We start from the raw sequence: 16,231 nt of genomic DNA, 5'->3' as shown, positions 1-16,231 counted from the left end.
TGCTAAGAATTCATGTTAATGATCATATTTATCATATGAGAAAGATTTTCTCCTTTAAAAAGTACTTTCTAAAAAAAAAGATTTAACCTAGAATGGAGGCTGTAAATTTTTTAACTTAATACATTTTCTTAAGTAAAACTTTTAAGGTATTGTCATCATTTCCAAACTTACAGAGGCCAGAAATAATACTTCTTATAGGAAGTGATGATTTTAATAATATCCCTAACACATTCTGAATGGGGAATTGCATATTATACCAATGATGCACTCGAAGAGTGATGTTTGCAGAGAAGCTTAGGCTCTGTCAACATGCTTAGTGGGATTTTTTACTACACCCAAGATTCGGAGTGAAGGAATCTATGTGGTACAAATACGACTTTAATGCTTGAGCAGTTCAATAAAATTAGCTCGTCAAATAAACTTGAAACCACATGATGAGGTCGCAGATTTGCAGATGAATCATCAGACTCTTTGCGTTTGTTTTTATTTCCAACTGGACTATATAAGTCAGAGTAAGGGTCATGGTTAATTCATCATTGTGTTCTCCTCTGTGCTTTAAACATAAGCTGCCCAGTAACTATTAAAGGACAAGGAAACAGACACTTCTTACTTGTTTCCTATATTTTGCAGACTATATATTAATTCTTGGGTGCTTCATTTTCCCCAAAGAAAGTTTTTTTGTTTTTTTGTTTTTTTGTTTTGACAGACAGAGATCACAAGTAGGCAGAGAGACAGGCAGAGAGAAAGGATGGGAAGCAGACTCCCTGCTGAGCAGAGAGCCGGGTGTGGGGCTCAATTCCAGGACCCTGGAATCATGACCTGAGCTGAAGGCAAAGGCTTTAACCCACTGAACCCAAAGAAAGTTTTTGAAATGAAAAGTTCATAGGGGTTAGGATAACTGGAAGAGCCTCAAATTTAAACAAAACAAAACAAAGAAGACAGTTGCATAACAATGAGGCCTGACAACTTAAAGGTGCCCTTTTTGTAAACCTTTTTGTTTAATCTTCAAGAGTCTTTAAATTTTCACCAAAGAAAGCCAAGTTCATTGCATCTCTTTAAAATATTTCATCTTATAGAACACCTAGGTGGCTCATTCACCTAAACGGCTGCCTTGGGCTCAGATCATGATGCCAGTGTCCTGGAATTGAGTCCCATATTGGGGGGGGGGGGGGGTTCTTGCTCAGCAGGGAGCCTGCTTCTCCCTCTGTCTCTGCCCCCCCCCCCCCGCCCTTCGTGTTCTCTCTCTCTCTGTGTCACAAATAAATAATCTTTTAAATAATGATAATAATAAATAATAAAATAAAATATTTCATCTTTTCTGACTTTCTCAATTTTAAGTTCTTATTCATATGTTTCTGTTCATTGATTTTAATGCTTAAGGTTTATTTTTTTAAAAATTTTTTGAAAAAATGCTAATTACTGAGATTATTACTTCGTTTACAAAACTGTGATTAATACTACTGGAGAAATCTCTTTGTATATTATTGTGGTACCAACTCTGAGTTATTAAAGCTTAGCGAATTTTAAAATGAAGAAACACTCACTATGAGCTAGGTTCTTAGGATCCTTGATCTTTTCTTGCTAACCCATCTTTTTTATCATGTACGTCTCTTCTGAAATAAACCTGGATGTGAGAAGCTAAAGTGAGATTTAATATGCACAACATAAGACAGTTTTCAACAAAATATTCTTTAAGTGTAGTTTCAATAAAAGTAAATGGACTTTAAAAATTATCGATCCTCTTAGTTTCCTCAAGAATACAATAAAACAGAATCATGGTTAAAGTAGTCTATATTTAGAAGGAGATGGTTTTAAGATAAAATCTTCAAAGATAATACATTGTGCATTACATAATTTGAAATACCTTCCTATAACCATCTCATACTTTACATTCTATATTAAGGAAAACCATTCAGTGTCTTTATTCACTCAGTATTGTCATCTTTCCTTTGATTTACCACTGTATCTTTTATTACCAGGTTGCCAAGAGGCTGCTGCTTTAAAAAAAATAAAAGAAACAAATCTTGAGCTTCTAACTCTTCTCTTTATTTCCAGAGTAATGTCATCCTATTATTGGATACCACTGGCCAAGCCCTTCGACGTCTCGTCCTCCCTTCAGAAGAGAGTCCATCTAAGAAACCTTCCTGGTGGAACAAGGAGGAGACGGTAAGCTACACCCAACTTGCCCAGCAAATTGCCAAGGGTTTCTGGAGCTTTCTACCTTAAAGATACATGCCTGCCCATCCCTCTCCATACCTGTGGTTTACTACTACACCCTACAAGAGAATTCTCTTACTATGCACGCATAGATGTTCATGTCCGATAAATAGACATAGATACACATATAATTAAGTAACTAATAACTTCTTGTTTGTAGACATCATATGTACATGAAGACTTATCAGGACTGAACTATAATAATAATAGAACATCATGAACTTTCTAAAACATGATATTCGTGACAAGTTCCTGACCATGTAGACACTGAACTGTTTTCAAGTTATATGTTTATATTTTGGATTTATGTAATAGACTGATGTCTAAGATACCTGATTGTACCTACTAGATGAATAAACGTTTGAATACATTAACTAAATTAAACTAGTAAGTAAGTACAAGGCCAGTCCAAGAAAATTTATTAGAAAAAGTAAGACTTACTTTTTGCCCTGCAAAAGAACATAATTAAGTCTTAAAAGACCATGAAAAAAAAAAAAAAAACAGATAATTTAAATCCTATAAATGTATCCAAATCTACAAAAATTAACCCAGCATTTCTTGTGTGTTTATGTCATGGTATAAATTCCATAGTTAATCACCAGATAGCAGGTTTATTTCTAACCCATATTTGGCATTATTTTTAAAATCTTTATCCTAAAGATTAAATAAATTTTAAAAATATATTTTGATCCACATTACCATAAGAGTCTCGAAGTAAATAAAGAGGTAGCTTCTCAAGGAATTACGTGTTTATATGTCAAAGAACTTTATTTAAGGGAAAAGAGCCGAAGAGACATGACTGCATCTCACACATTTAATGTGAATATTTTGTTTTTTCTTTAGGAAACTTATAAAATGTGTAAAGAATTTTCACACAAAAACTGGCTGGTATTCTACAAAGAAAATGGGTGAGCTCTTTGTAATAGAAGATTTAAACTGGAATCTTTATTTTGCCCACTCTCTTTCCTCATTTAATTATACTTCCTTATTATAAAACCAATGTAACCAAATTGCAAATGTTTTATTGTAAAAGCAACTCTTCCCACACTGTAGAACATTTAAAAACAGACCTAAGAACAGACAGTGCTGGGGGTGGCTGGGTGGCTCAGTTGGTTAAGCTTTCAACTCTTGATTTCGGCTCAGGTCATGACCCTAGGGTCGTGAGATTGAACCCCATGTCCAGCTCTGTGCTGGGTGCTTAAGATTCTCTCTCTCTCCCTCTGACTCCTCTCCCCAGTTGTCTCAATTACCATTTTTCTTTGTCATTATTTAGTTTTGAACACCTTCTTCTTAGCATTTGCATGATAGATCATGAAATGACTGTGCCATCATTACTCAACCATTATCCTCACCATTTCCTTTCAGATAGTTTTCTTCTCCTCTTTCAGGAACAGCCTGACTGTGCTGGATGTCCTAGAAGGGCGAACTCACACTATCTCACTTCCCATCAACGTCAAGACAGTTTTTCTTGTAGCAGAGGACAAGTGGCTTCTGGTGGAAGACAAAACAAACCAGTGGGTAGATCTACACGGCATCTCATGGAATGTACCATAGCTCAGCCATATTTATCAGTTATCCAGAATCCTTACTGTTCTGACTTCCAGTGTCCATCTTTTAACAGTTTCTGAATTTGGCATCTCTATAGGAGAAAGAAGAAAGGACGGGGAAAAATTAAAATAAATACTACTTCACAGAGTAATTATGAAAGTGTTTCAGAGAATGACATGGAAATTAATAGTAAAATCATAATGACCTTTATATATGATCCATATTCTTCAGATTTTTTTCCTATTAGTATATTGGGAATCCGCAGTATTCTTGCCAAACTAGAGATACTTCAAAATAGATTTTTGATTTATCCTCTCTTCAGAGGGCCTTAGTCTCTGTCCTAGAGCTGTTGCCTTTTGGGAGCTTCCCAGAATTCACCTCTTAGAAGTTTCTTCTTCATTTTATGTTGGTTGCTCTTAGTTACGTTCATGTTTGTGCTGCTTCCCCACACTTGACTATATATGTCTTGAGGAAAGGGACATTAGCTGCACTTGGCATAAGTAGGGTGCACAGAGAATTTTGAGTCCCCCTGCCTCATTCATTACCTCTACTGACTAAATACAGATTCTCTCTGCCCCTAGGGCGACAAGCAGAAATATCCTGCTGCAAAAGATTTCTGGCTATTTATACATCCCTATTTTAGAATTCTTAAAAATAAGTAGATCAAGGGAATTACAGTGCTGAGGGCTTCTGTCCCTCAGCTAGTCACAAGTAAGAGGCCAGATTCTCACTCGTTGTGCTGGCTGATCAAAATCATATCAAGAGCAGGTTCCATGATAATGGGGGTGTGTCACTTTAGGGTTGCTCCCCCCCACCCCCGCAAGCCCTTCCTCTTAAACGAAGTACTGGATTTTAGTTCCTATTTATTACTGCATTGTTATCATGCACTGCTCCCTGTCGACAGTGTTGAGAAGTTAATTCACAACAGAACTCTGAAACTGCAAATTATACTCAGAATATAAAAACAAAGCTTTGGAGTTGGGGGAGGGGGTGTGGAATTCTGACCTTTCATAGTCTGGACTCACAATTATTAAAGAAGAAAAACTTTTCACATAGATGTTTTGTTTATTTTCAGGAAATATCTTTTAAGTAAGCCTGCACACATTGACTCTGAGGATAGTGGGGTTTGCCAGCTGTACGTGTTGAAAGAGGAGCCGCCTAGCACAGGATTTGGAGTTATACAAGGTAAATTCCCTTTGCTTTTGTGCTTAGGGCTGTGTGCTGTGCCCTTAGAGTCCTCCAGAATCATTTAAGAACAATAAGATCAACATATGTTAAATTTATGCCCAAAAGAAAGAACTTAGTAATTACATTAGAATTAGTAAATAAGAATATACTATCTTTTCACTTCTTTGAATTTTTTGAACTGAGAAATCAGAATTTCTCTATGCATTTAGGTTCCAAGTCCATTAGTCTTCTAGCGTAGCATCTTTTCTTTTTTTTAACATAGGCCCTCAGGATTTCTACTTAATTCATCACCATTTTGGGGGGGTGGGGGCGGTGAGTAGTACTTAGAAAAAACCTAAAACATACCATTACCAGTGGGGTGGGTCAGTTTCACGTCTTTATTGCAGGGTGCTATTAATGGTAATATAAATATTGCTAATCAAATTTTGAATTCAATAAATACTTGCATTCACTTAGAGGAGATGCCTTGATTGTAAAAACTGACTTTTCTCAAACAAAAGGCCATGAATATAATTTAAAGTGTTTTCTCTTTTTTTAACTTGTGCTTTTCCTTTTGAGTTGGTGAGAATGAAATCTTGCAAAAATTAATTCCTGAAGCATTTTAGGGGCATATGGTATCTAATGTTTCTCTGACACTTCAGAAGCAGATCTCAGCATACCTCATAAAATTTCAAGTGATCAACTATCATCTGAAAATTTAAGTTCAGCTGTGGGACAAAAGATTGCCTCTCCTAACCGAATTCTCTCAGATGAGAATAGTTATGCTACTGTTGTTATTGGCTTCCCAGATCTCATGGTAAGCACCAGTTTTTTTTTCAATTATTGAATAAATATTTCTTCTCTCCAGTTTAGGCTATGATGTGTAAGGCTGTTTGAAGGTTAGTTAAAAATGTAATGATATTCTGGTATACATTTTAGATCAAGTCTGTATTACAAATCAGTCATTAGAAAGTGCATTCTACCTATAGAGTTTCACTGCTTTTTTAAAATTGGCATTTAAAGGGTAATGTAATTATGTAACTTAGTAAGGGGAAACCAGTATTCTCCATACATGGGAGTCCCTGTGACACAGTGAAATGTTTAAACTACTGATGGTAATTTTACATCATGTCATCTTAATGTGTGCTCATGTAATCTGTCAAGAGAAACATTTGAGACTAACAAAATAACATGTCTTATAGAGTTTTTTAAAGTTTAATTAGTTGGGGGGTCTCATTACTATAGATTAAATGTTTTCAACACTTTTGAACATCAGTTCACTTTCCATTGAGTTTTGCTCTGCTTTATCATGTTTGCAGTATCCAGATTATGGTGATAATTTCAGCTTAATTTGTTCTTAGGTTGTCCTTTCTGCTATTATGTACTGTTATCTGTAAAGAAGAGGCTATTTGTAATTGACTTCAGTGAAACGAGGCACCATCTTCCCCTGATGGAAATCAGGGAAAATTAAATGTAAAGGTTATTTAAGTCTAAGATGTCATCTAATAACCTTAGATGTAGCTCCGTGTATTTTGATTTAACATTTAATTTTCATTATTTCCTTTGTGGCTTTTATTTTTTTAATAGAATCATTTAAAGATAAAAATAGCAGCTCTGCTTTATGGTATACCAGTCTCACATAATATCAGATTTTTAATGTAATTAATGAATGGTGACTATTTCAGGGTATAAGACACCTGAAATCCAAAACCCTGTGGCTTAGGATTTTGCCATATGTCTTCCTAATTATCAACTAAAAAGCATTTGCTATGGTATTATATAACTGAAAATTAAACATGTTGTTGAAATACAGTATCTACAGCAGTCTTGACTGAATGAGAGCTATGTTTAATATGATTTCTTAATGATTGCTGCGATCAGTAGGGAAAATATTAGAGTTGTGTTTCTGAAGGTGGAGTCATTTAAAATATTGATCTTCTGATTGAAGAAATTAGTATAGAAATATACTGTTACTGTAAAAAAATAGTTATAAATTAAAAGTATTTGGCACTGAGTATAAGACAGTTTGTATTAACCCTATAGAAATCCTTTATAACCAGAAGGACTCGTGACCTTATTAAATTAAAAGTTTTGGGGCGCCTGGGTGGCTCAGTGGATTAAGCCGCTGCCTTCGGCTCAGGTCATGATCTCAGTGTCCTGGGATCGAGCCCCGCATCGGGCTCTTTGCTCAGCGAGAGCCTGCTTCTCTCTCTCTCTCTGCCTGACTCTCCTCCTACTTGTGATTTCTCTCTCTGTCAAATAAATAAATAAATAAAATCTTTAAAAAAAAAAAAGTTTTATCCCCCCTACTTAGTATGGTAACCAATACAAAGGAGGTGTTATTGAATATTTGTTAAATGAAAAACTAGGGTCAGTTAGGCAGCCTTTCAACATTTTATGATAACAGTTGTATTTTTTAGACCCTAATACAAAAATCAAGCATTGCACTATTCTAAACCCTTTCATACATGACAGGTAATTTTTAAAACAATTTTATAAGGTTTTATAGATGAAGAAATAGAAACAGAGAAGATATATCTCCTAGGCCACAAAAATTATGAGTAAAGGAGCTGGGATTTGAGGTCAAAGGTGACTTACCCTTAAACCTGTATCCTTTCTCCCAGACCACAGTGCATTTCTGCTTTGATGTGAATTTCTTTTGACTCTTCATAAAGCTAACAATAAAGGGATATGTCACCTATTAACTTTTTATAACATTATCAGAGGCACCTAAATTATTACAAACTTTTTATCACTTCCTTAACCTAATGCCAAATAGCCATAAAAAACATACAGCAAATACCATCCTTAGTAGTGAAAAATTAAAAGCATTCCTTTTAATATTAAGAATAAGACAAGGGGCGCCTGGGTGGCTCAGTGGGTGGCTCACTGCTCGGCAGGGAGCCTGCTTCCTCCTCTCTCTCTGCCTGCCTCTCTGCCTACTTAAGATCTCTGTCTGTCAAATAAATAAATAAAATCTTAAAAAAAAAAAAAAGAATAAGATAAGATACCATCATCACTTCTATCAAACACTCTATTGAGCATCTCAGATATGATCCATAACAAAATTCTGATAAATTGAATTTCATCAAAATCTAAAACTTCAGCTCTATGAAAGACACTATTAAGAGAATGAAAAGATATGGCTGGGAAAAAATGTTGGCAAATCATATTTCCAACAAAGGACTTGTATCTGAAACACACAAAGATTGCTTAAAACTTGAGAGCAAGAAAACAAATCATCCAATATAGAAAATGGGCAAACAGTGTAAGGTGTCAGAGGTCAGAGGCTGAGGAGGTGAGGACACCCCAGATGGGGGAAGGTATAACCACCTGTGATGGGAATGAACTCCAGGTAGGATGCAGGTGGTGCCCCTGAGGAGGTGGAGGTAGGGTGTAGGATTTAGGAGCCCAAGTAAGGTGAGGAGGGCATCCATTCAGGAGCATAGCCCAGTGTTGACTGTCAGGACCAAGCAGAGTAAGGAAGACATTTGCCTGAGAGGGAAGGTTGGTAGTGGGATGGAATATGAGTCACATTTGGTGGAACTCAGCAAGAAAGTAAATATTTTAAAGATCATGAAGTCTAGTTTCTCACTACTGGAAAAGGGAGTTACAGATAGAGAAAGGAAGAACACTAGAATGAATCCTATAGTCAGCATTGGAATTTAATCTATTTGTGTGAATTCACAGTTTTCAATATATTTAGATAGATACAGAAGTAACAAGGTAAATATGGGGGGGGGGGGGGGCGAAAGACTTGAACACTTGATTTAAGAGGATCCAGAGATTAAGTACATGAAAAGATGTTCAACATCATTAGTCATTCAGGAAATGCAAATTAAAATCACAATGAGACACAACTACATGGCTAACATAAAAAAATACTGACAAATATCAAATACTAACAAGTATGCAGAGAAAATCCAACTCTCATAAAATTTTATGAAAGAGCAAAGACAATAACCAAGATGTTCCTGAAGAAGAACCAAGTAGAAGCAGTGGTATTTGCCCTACTAAATTTCAAGGCTTACTGTAAAGCTTCAGTAACTAAGACAATGGTATGGACATAGGGGTAGAAAAATAAATAAGAGAATGGAATGACCCCTGGGGCTAATAATACATTATATGTTAATAAAAAAATAAAAAATAAAAAAAGAGGGTGGAATGAAGTGCTGAGCAGCAGATGCATACATACTCAGAACTGTATTTTATAATAGCAGTGTTGATCAGTGCTGTTCGGTATTTGACAGTATTTGGACACTTAGCTATCCATGTGGAAAAAGGATGAATATGAATCTGTGTCTCATGCCATTCACAAAAATAAATCCCAAATGGGTTAAAGACTTAAATGTGAAAGATAAAACTTTAAAATGTTTAGAGAATACATGGAAAATATCTACGATCTTGGGGTAGGAAGGATAAATACATATGTGGTAAAAATATATATATATATATTTTTTTAAGTAAAGCAAAAGGGAATAAATACACAAAATTCCAGAAGATTTCTAAACATCTAGGGCAGATTGAAGGAAATGTGAATGGAAAGACACACTCAGGGACTTCAGAATGCTGGTAATGCCAGAAAGTAGATGTATCAGATATTTATTTCATTTTTAAACTATATTGTTATATTCCCTCTATTAGTTATAGTTCATTTCAACATAAAAAGTATGTTGTATATTTCACATTTGCCTGAGAAATATGATTATTGGTGAAATAACTATTTTCTATATGAAATTCAAGAAGGTTAAGAAGTAATTTGATTTTCTTACACTTGTCAAATATAAGTTTACCTCTGGTACCCACTTAAAGGGCTGCATTGTACCAGACGTGGTGAATGTAATTTATAGTACAGTTGGCACTTGAACGACATGGGAGTTAGGGACACTGAACCCCTTCACACAGTTAGAACTCCATGAATAACTTTTGAGTTCCCAAAACTTAACTACTAATAGCCTACAGTTGACTGACAACCTTGTTGATAACATATACAGTCGAGTACACATTTTGTATGTTACGTACATTACGTATGTACAGTAAAGTAAGCTGGAGAAAAGAAAATGTCATTAAGAAAATCATAAGGAAGATAAAACACATTTACCGTACTGTAAAAAATCCACGTGTAAGTGGACTGGCACGGTTCAAACTTGTGTTCTTCAGGGGTCAACTCTATTTCAGTACTTCTTTTTGGAGCCCAGCATGGGGCTTGATCTCACGACCCTGAGATGAAGACATGAGCTGAGATCAGGTGTCAGACACTGAACCGACTGAGCCCGGCACCCCTATATTTCAGTACTCTGATCTTTTCTTTCTTTCAGTCACCCAGTGAAGTCTATTCTTGGAAAAGGCCATCATCCTTGCATAAACCAAATGTCACTGACAGAACATTCTATGGAGGAAAGAAGAAAAGTGAAACTCCAAAACAGAGCAATTGTGTGACTCTTTTAGATACTAATCAGATAGTCAGGATCCTGCCCCCAGGAGAAGTCCCTCTAAAAGATATCTACCCCAAAGGTAAGAAATTTACCAATTCCTAATTTGCTGAGGTAGTAAGGGTAGTTTGCTTTGGGTAGGGATATTTAATTGATTATTATCATTCTGTATGTATAAATGTGAATAATTCTACCAGCATCTGGTAGCTAAAAAGACCTCTGTGCGTACTCAGAAAGTTTTCACTCAGTTTCTCACAGTGTGGTAGAAGGCACTGCTGTTAAAACTCTTCTTCCTTTGCCTTACAGTCTACACAGTAACTTTACTTAGAAGATGCTTTCAGGGGCTTCTGGGTGGCTCAGTCATTAATCATCTGCCTTCAGCTCAGGCCATGATCCCAGGAGTCTTGGGATGGAGTCCCGCATCGGGCTCCCTGCTCAGCAGGGAGTCTGCTTCTCCATCTCCCTCTCCCGCTCCCCCTGCTTATGCTTGCTCGCTCTCTCTCTCTCTCTACCTATCTCTGTGTCAAATAAGTAACTAAAATCTTTTTCCAAAAAAAAAAAGAAGAAGCAGATGATTTCAAAGAGACTTTTAGAAATTATTAGACCATAAGGCACAGAAAATGGGGCTGACTTTTGTCTTAAGCTCCCATGATGAAAGGGAGTCATGCAGACTGATCCCCTAAGCCGTGCTCCCAAGAGTCATCTTACATTTATTACTGCAAAACATAGGCCAGGTCCTGTGCCGATCCCTTTTCCTTACTCTTATTTAATCTTCAAATCTCCATTCTGTCATCAGTGTACTCTTGAACTTGTATGCAGGGAAGCTGATGAAGGGAGATAAGATGGCATGCCAAGGGCTGCCCCACCAGTGGCCGGCAGAGCCCAGATCTGCATCACATCTTCCAGTCCCAAGCCTAGGGCTCTTCTCACTGAACTATACGGGCTTTCATCATCAAGGATAATTATGAAAATATTTGCTCATTGAGCCCCTGGTAGTAACATGTTGTCCTATGTTTACATTCGTTATCATCACTGTGGGCTTAATAAATATAATGCTAAATGTATTATATTATAATCTGCTACTGGGTTTGACAAGTCCTGGTTATATCATAATATTTAGAATTAGTTCCTTCCAAAGAAATCACTGTTTCCTCAAAATGTTTCTTAAGGTAGAAGAGGCAGGTGAATAAAATGACAATCTCAGTATAGTGCTATGATAGGAATATTCACAAGGTGATCTATAAAAGGAGAAGCTTATGGTCCAGACTGGTGATTATGAGCTGGCCCTTGAAAAGATGAATGGGAGTGAATCAAATGAAGGAATCATTTCAGGAAGAGGTACCCTGTGTGAAAGGTACAGGGGCATGACACCATTCCAGGAAATACAAAAAATTCTGTACTAGAACTCAGCACACCTGGGAGGCTTCCTTGATAGCTCTTCTCCCTCATCCTCTCTATCTAACCCCATCATAAATTACCCTGTCCTTTTGATACAACCTTACTAATATATTTTGATTCCACCCACTTGACTAAAGTTCTACTACCAATGTCCAAATCACTGCCATCTTAAACTAGAATATTGCAACAGCCTCTGGTGTTTCCTCTTCCACTCTTTCCCATTCTCCACGCATCAGACACAGTGATATTTTTGAAGTATGCCTTTGTTCTTATTAAGGTTCAGGTTATATATTGTTCAGTTTGTGGATAGTTCTGTGAGTTTGACAAACACATACAGTTTTGTTACCATCACCAGAACTGACAGAGAACAGTTCCATCTCCCTGAAAACCTCCCCCAGGCTACTCGCAGTCAGCCTCTCCACCTACTCCCTGTCCCCTGGCCAATCTGATTTCTGTCCTTATGGATTTACCTTTTCCAGAATGTTCATATAAGCGACATCATACAGTATATGGTCTCTCAACTCTGGTTTCTTTCACTGAATATCATGTCTTTGAGAATCATTTCTATCGTTGTGTGTGCCAGTAGTTCATTTTATTGCCAAGTAGTAGTCTCGTGTGTGGATGTGCACACTTTGTCTGTTCACTCACAAGTTGGTGGATAGTTGGATCTTTTCTACTTTTTGACAATAACGTAGGAATGGCATTTTTACATTATATGACAGAAGTGCCAAACTGTTTTACAAAGTGACAATACCTTTTGCATTCCTGTCAGCAAAGAAGTTCTGCTGTCTCCTTGCCAGTATAGTCTGTTTTGCCATTCTAGTGGGTGTGCAGCAATATCTCATTATGATTTTAATTTGCATTTTCCCCAGTGCCTAATGATGTTGAGCATCTTGTCGTATATACCTCCCTTAGTGAAATGTCTCAGATTTTTGCCCTTGGGTTATTTGGGTGTTTTTGCTTTTTTTAAGAGTTTTGTATGTTCCCTATATATTCAGGGTACATGTCCACTACCCAATATATTCTTTTCAAATATCTTCTCCCATTTTGATGAAAGGAAAACTTCCCTTCTAGAAATTTTATAGTTTTAGATTTTACATTTAAGGCTCCATTTTGAGGTAATTTTTTAAATACGGTGCATGGTGTAAATTGAGACTCATTGTTTTGTATGCGGATATTCACTTGTTCCAGCACCATTTGCTGGAAGATCTGTCCTTTCTCTATTGAATTTCAGCTGTTGGACCTCCGCTGAAAATCAACTGACCACATATGTTTGCGTCTATTTCTGTATCTTCAGTTGTGTTCCATTGATCTCTGTGTCCATCCCTCCACTACTAGCACACTGGATTCCTTTCTAGCTTTGACACCACTTGATAGTGAGTGCATAGATCTTCTAACTGTTGGTAGGGATCAATAGATAGAAAACTACTGAAGGGAAATCAGGGAAAAGAAGACTTGAGGCTAAATTGACCCCGGAGGATACTTGCTGAGGGCAGGCCAGGGTGATTATGGAGGGTGGAGGGCGAGGAACCTGATCACATGTGGAGGGTGGGGGTTCTGGTTAAAAGGACTTAGAAGGACTCTTGCTGAAAGTGAACGGTACAGAGTTGAACACAGAAGCCCAAAAGTTGGAAGAGGATCCAAAGGAGCTCACAAGAGTTCGGTCAAAGGAGATGGTCTTTGTCATCATCTTTATTGATAGCTTCTTCATTTACTTTCACTGGAGAACACTACAGTTGATTCATCTAGTCTCTGTTACACACACTTTCCAGTTTTTGCTGTTACAGATAATGGGCAACAAGTATCCTTGTACCCCTCTCCTTGTGTACATGCTGAGAGTCCACAGGGTACATATCTAAGACTAGAATTACCAGATTGTCTCCCAATGTTGTTCCAGGTGCATTAAAGAGGTCCTGATGCTCCCCATCCTTATGTATTCTTGAAGGGATCAGACCTTTCATTATGGTTTCAGTTTATCTTTCCCTAATTTTTAATAACTCCGAGAATCTTTTCATATGTTGTGATTTACTCTTCTGAGAATTGCCTGTTTATATCTTTTACCATTTTTCTCTTGGTTGCTAGGAATTTTATTTCCCCTCATTTGTTTAAGTAATACTCCTTAAGTATTTCAAATGTACATGAAGTGCTTAGCATGGTATCTGGTACACAGGAAGAATTTTATAAATGTGGGCTGTTAAAAAAAAAATTCCTAGGAGAATGACCAAGGGAGATGCCAGGAGGATAGCTGTGCACAGGCCTAGGAATCAACAGTTCAGATGAGGACACTTGAGAAAGTAGTAAATATGTGGCTAATAAACATCAATTATAAGAAACAAAAATAATAAAAGTTCATGAAATTTTAAAAAGCATATATCAAAACTATGAGACAATTATAATCCACAACTTAGGGAGAGGAGTGACTAATGTTAAAGTGTTCTAAGTGCCTTACTTTGTTCAGGAGGAAGGATAACGATGTTAAGTTTGTGTGTCAGTAAGTTAGGAGTAGAGTATAGAACTTCCAGAGTAGTAGAGGAAAGATAATGGCATAAGAAATCTTTGCCCTGGTTAAGAAGCAGTCATTGAGCTGACACGGGCATAAAAAATAGTTTGGCCTTTTTTTTAAGTAAATAGAGTCCAACAGTCTGATTAGTCAGGAACTAGTGCAGATCAGCCTTTTATTAAAGAAATCAATGGAAACTATAGAGGTTATTCTCCTGGTGGCTTTCATAAAGATGGCATAATTTTTATTTAATGCAGACAGGGAGAGATTTACTGCTTTCTTCCAGTCTTTTTCTTTTTTTTCCTAGTTAATTGTTAGCTGCTTTTTTTTTCTTTTTTTCTTTTTTTTCTTTTCTTCTTTCTTTCTTTCTTTCTAATCACAGACCTCAGCTCTTCAAACACAAAATAACAACTCTGGATTAAAAGTGATAATCTGTGTTTTGAACTTTGAGTAAATTCAAAGATTTGGCATTGGCATGATTGCAGGGCACACATCACTCTTAATCTGTGAACACAGAAATGCATTAAACTTGGTAGTTAACAGATGTACATAGAATTTCATTGCTAAAAGTAGTGAATTTTTTAATATAATTTTATCTTCCCTTTGAATTTGTTCTTGGTTGTTTTGCCTGACAACTTTTATACCTCCTCCTAACCTTGGCGCTGTGCACATAGCTGTCCCAACCGTTTGCGGGAACGGTGCGCTAAATACGCAGCCGTGACTTCCCTTTTGACGTTAGTGAACTCATGCTCATGCATAGCTTATACCTATCCTTGAAATCCACCTGGATTATAAATGTAATGGAAATTTACTGAGCCTCTGTCCTCTCTCCAGTGTTGAAACGTTTAAAATGGATAGACAAGGATTTGGCCAAGTTTGGAGGGAAATCTGGCCACGGTGTTCACTTCCTTAATTCAGTCATGCATTCTGAGCTGATTCGTTTTCAAATCAGTAAACATCAATGCTGATTATTTTTCAAGTGCTCCCCCTTACCATTTCCACCACCACTCCCTTAATACTGCTTTCAAAAGCGCTTTATAGCCACGAAGTGCCTTTTCTGATACGTGAAAATATTTTTTAGCACCAGGAGTAAAATTCTTACTTTCCCCTTCTTGAAATAGACACAGCCATTACTGCATTTTCTCACCCTCTTTATGCCATGGAATTAATTTGCACAGTGAAAGAAAAGATATTTTAAAATAAGTTGGCTTACTTCGCTTTCACGGGCCGTCTGAAAGCTCTGGTGGCCACAGCCCCAGCTCAGCTTCTCGCTACTACTTACGAAGAAAAAGCACCCGTGAGTGACAAGCCAACATGTAAGTCAGTTAATGAGGCAGCCGCTTCAATAACTGGTCATTTTTGGCAAAGAACCTGGGTCTATAAATAATTCAACCCACTTCGGCTGGGTCTTAGCAGCAGGAACTGTCAAAAGTGATATATGGTGCAAAACTTTATCCAAGACTGACCTCCCGTCCCAGGCAGCGTTTCCAATGCAGGCTGTGTGTGACTGACGATAAGCATGCTTGTTTTATATAAATGGCCATCTAGGGATGGCCAATTCACCCGGGTGGTCAGGTTACCATAGGAACTCTCTTTTCTTACCCTCTGCTACCCTGGACATTACCTTCCTTGCCTCCTAACCCTCTGACCTCTGGCACTCCTGCCTGCCTTGCTCTGCAGCTCATACCTAACCCCCAGGCCTGTGGGTTTCCAGAGGCCCACTTGGTGGGTTTTGTTTTGTTGTGTGGGGTTTGTTTTTGTTTTGTAAGGAACTTTCCTGTTTCTGCTGTGGGCTCCTCAGATGAGGCAGCAATCCCATCTCCTTCTTTCTCCTCAGTACTTTGTATAGTGTCTGGTACAAAGTAAACCTAACCATGTTTGTTGAATAAATAAGACATATTTTGAGTTTTTAATTTTTTAGAGGGTCTACTCAAAAACCTCTGTCTACAAACATGAAATAAAAATACGA

General features: G+C 37.2%; 1 protein-coding gene across 2 annotated transcripts in view; it reads left to right on the top strand.

Moving 5' to 3' along the window:
* The window catches only part of VWA8 (von Willebrand factor A domain containing 8), a 322,073-nt gene that overhangs the window by 218,370 nt on the left and 87,472 nt on the right, over nt 1-16,231 (top strand). For both annotated transcript variants that reach the window (XM_032315220.1, XM_032315221.1), the window contains 6 exons: nt 2,056-2,166; nt 3,061-3,125; nt 3,606-3,731; nt 4,841-4,950; nt 5,595-5,749; nt 10,251-10,446. In XM_032315220.1, coding sequence (XP_032171111.1) covers nt 2,056-2,166; nt 3,061-3,125; nt 3,606-3,731; nt 4,841-4,950; nt 5,595-5,749; nt 10,251-10,446 — 763 coding nt within the window. The remainder of the gene's footprint in view (nt 1-2,055; nt 2,167-3,060; nt 3,126-3,605; nt 3,732-4,840; nt 4,951-5,594; nt 5,750-10,250; nt 10,447-16,231) is intronic.

The sequence above is a fragment of the Mustela erminea genome, chromosome 15 (assembly GCF_009829155.1).
Source record: "Mustela erminea isolate mMusErm1 chromosome 15, mMusErm1.Pri, whole genome shotgun sequence".
NCBI lineage: Eukaryota > Metazoa > Chordata > Mammalia > Carnivora > Mustelidae > Mustela > Mustela erminea.
This window is presented reverse-complemented; position numbering and strand designations above follow the sequence as displayed.